The sequence below is a fragment of the Filobasidium floriforme genome (genome assembly GCF_021052385.1).
Source record: "Filobasidium floriforme strain CBS 6241 chromosome Unknown HD553scaffold_13, whole genome shotgun sequence".
NCBI classification, from domain to species: Eukaryota; Fungi; Basidiomycota; class Tremellomycetes; order Filobasidiales; family Filobasidiaceae; genus Filobasidium; species Filobasidium floriforme.
The window spans coordinates 921,263-923,206 of NW_025763634.1; the positions used below are offsets into that span (position 1 = coordinate 921,263).

General features: G+C 52.5%; 1 protein-coding gene across 1 annotated transcript; it reads left to right on the forward strand.

Annotated features, from left to right (window-relative positions):
* Positions 1–653: 653 nt before the first annotated feature.
* HD553DRAFT_342978 (uncharacterized protein) lies at positions 654–1,574 on the forward strand (the record flags this gene model as incomplete). Its single annotated transcript, XM_046182817.1, has 1 exon — positions 654–1,574. The coding sequence occupies one exon, from the start codon at positions 654–656 to the stop codon at positions 1,572–1,574; it is 921 nt and encodes a 306-aa protein (XP_046036135.1).
* Between the last annotated feature and the right edge of the window lie 370 nt (positions 1,575–1,944).

A 1,944-nucleotide genomic window follows, 5' to 3' on the forward strand; every position in this document is an offset into this window, starting at 1 on the left:
CATGTTCCACACTTTTTCGAGTTTTGGCTCGAGTGGTTGATCCGTCCCGAAGAAGTACAGAGGTTATTGAATTCGGCGGAGTAGTGTCACTACTCTTGTCTGCGTAATTCGAACGAGACGCACGGTGGCAGCCGCTTGTCGATCGTTGTTCCGTGGCATTCATTCAACTATGATTAATATTCATTTCTATTGTCGATCGATGCTCTGCCGTGGTCTACATCGCTTGCGGTCCGCGATGTCGTCTGTTACCTATTTTTTTCCACAAGTTCTCCATTCGATCGGCCTCGCACTTTCGGTTCCGAACATGACCTCCACTTTTGGTCAGAGGGCCGGAGATGGCCGATTTCGAGATTTTCGATCGTCAATTGACCATGGCTGTAGCGAGTTGCCAGATGCATATGAATCGCATGAAACGAGAGCAAGAGACGCATTCTTGTGCAGGTCGTTTCAAGAGACCTCTATCCACCTACACATGACGTCAGGTATGACGTAGATCGTTTCAACGTCATAGAGAACTTTTGACGTCAGTGCGATGGTCAAGAACGTCTTTCAAGACTTCCCGTTGCATATATATAAAGCTAGCCAGACTCGTTTCGACTGGGGTTGTCCCCCTTCCTTCAAGATGGACACCACTCGAGCATTCCTAAATCACCATGCCGGATCCACTCGAGACTTTAGCACCCGACACTCTCCGCCTCGTCAGCTCTCCGGACCTGCTGGACGAGTTTTCACTCCAATTACAAAAGCTGCCCCATGAAGAAGCCCAGCGTATCTGTCTCGACCACCTGGCATCCCTTCCTCGTCCTTGCGAGTCCGTATTCGCTCTCGCCCATCTTTGCTACCAATACCTCGTACCGAACGGTGGTTCGGCGTCCGCTTCAACGCTCGGAGCCGTAGGACCAGTCGCTCCGGCCGCTCTTCAAGCCATCGAAGAGTGGGCAACGTTCTTTCACAACCGTCAGAATGTCATCAACATGGCCACAAAGATAGCTCAAGGATGGAAGCTCGACGGGATTGAAAACTTTCGACACGATCAGATGAAACCGCCTCCCGATCCTACGCCTAAGTATCTGCGTGCTCTTAACTCGCTGCTCTTGGCCGGACCGAGTAAGGAGGAGGCATTGGAATTGGTCCATACGGCTTGGGACAAGCGCTGCAAAGACGCTGCATCGGGTCGTCATGGAGGAACGGCTACCCCCTTCATCAGTTCGATCGATCTCGTGAACGCTCGAGGCGCCTACCGACAGAGCCACGGTCAGGATCCCACCTCTTCTGAGGAACCCGGGTCGAATCGCAAGAGACAGCGTGACAGCGTCGAGGCAGACGGAGACCGCCTCGATGGCGCCGTTCAGGACAGTTCCGGGTCGGGATCCTCGGGGCCACCTCCACTCAAGAAGAGCGGTGGCCCACGACGTACCCCTCGATCTGATGTGCATCAGACCCAGCTTCAACAGATCATCGATTGCAAGGTCTGTAGCACCTCTGCGCGCGAGCGGCTTTGCACTCACAGGGAGACCGGACACGCAGACCGTGTTCTGGATGGCGATGGCATGGATACTCTGCTCAGGGGTTAGGGGTTAGGGGTTAGGGGTTTTAATGATAGATCTAGGATGCATTCAAGGTTCAATTTACAAGAGAAGGTGTTTGATAATAGAGAAAATATCTAAGAAATCGAGAATTCGGCCATTCACAGTCAAAAGCAGTCATTTCCACAATCCAACTAATCTATACGCAGTAGTGACACCGTCTGTCAAGTATCTACTCATGTGGCAAAGTGCCGGGTCCTTGCTCTCAGTAGGATGAGGGAGATCCTGCGTCCCATGAATCCAAAGGCCGTTTCGGACATGACCTTTTGCCATTCTTGGAACACCTTGAGCGTCTCCTTTTCCTGAGCACCGCCGATGCTGAACACCAACGGCCGGAACGGGGTCTTTGTCTTCCCCT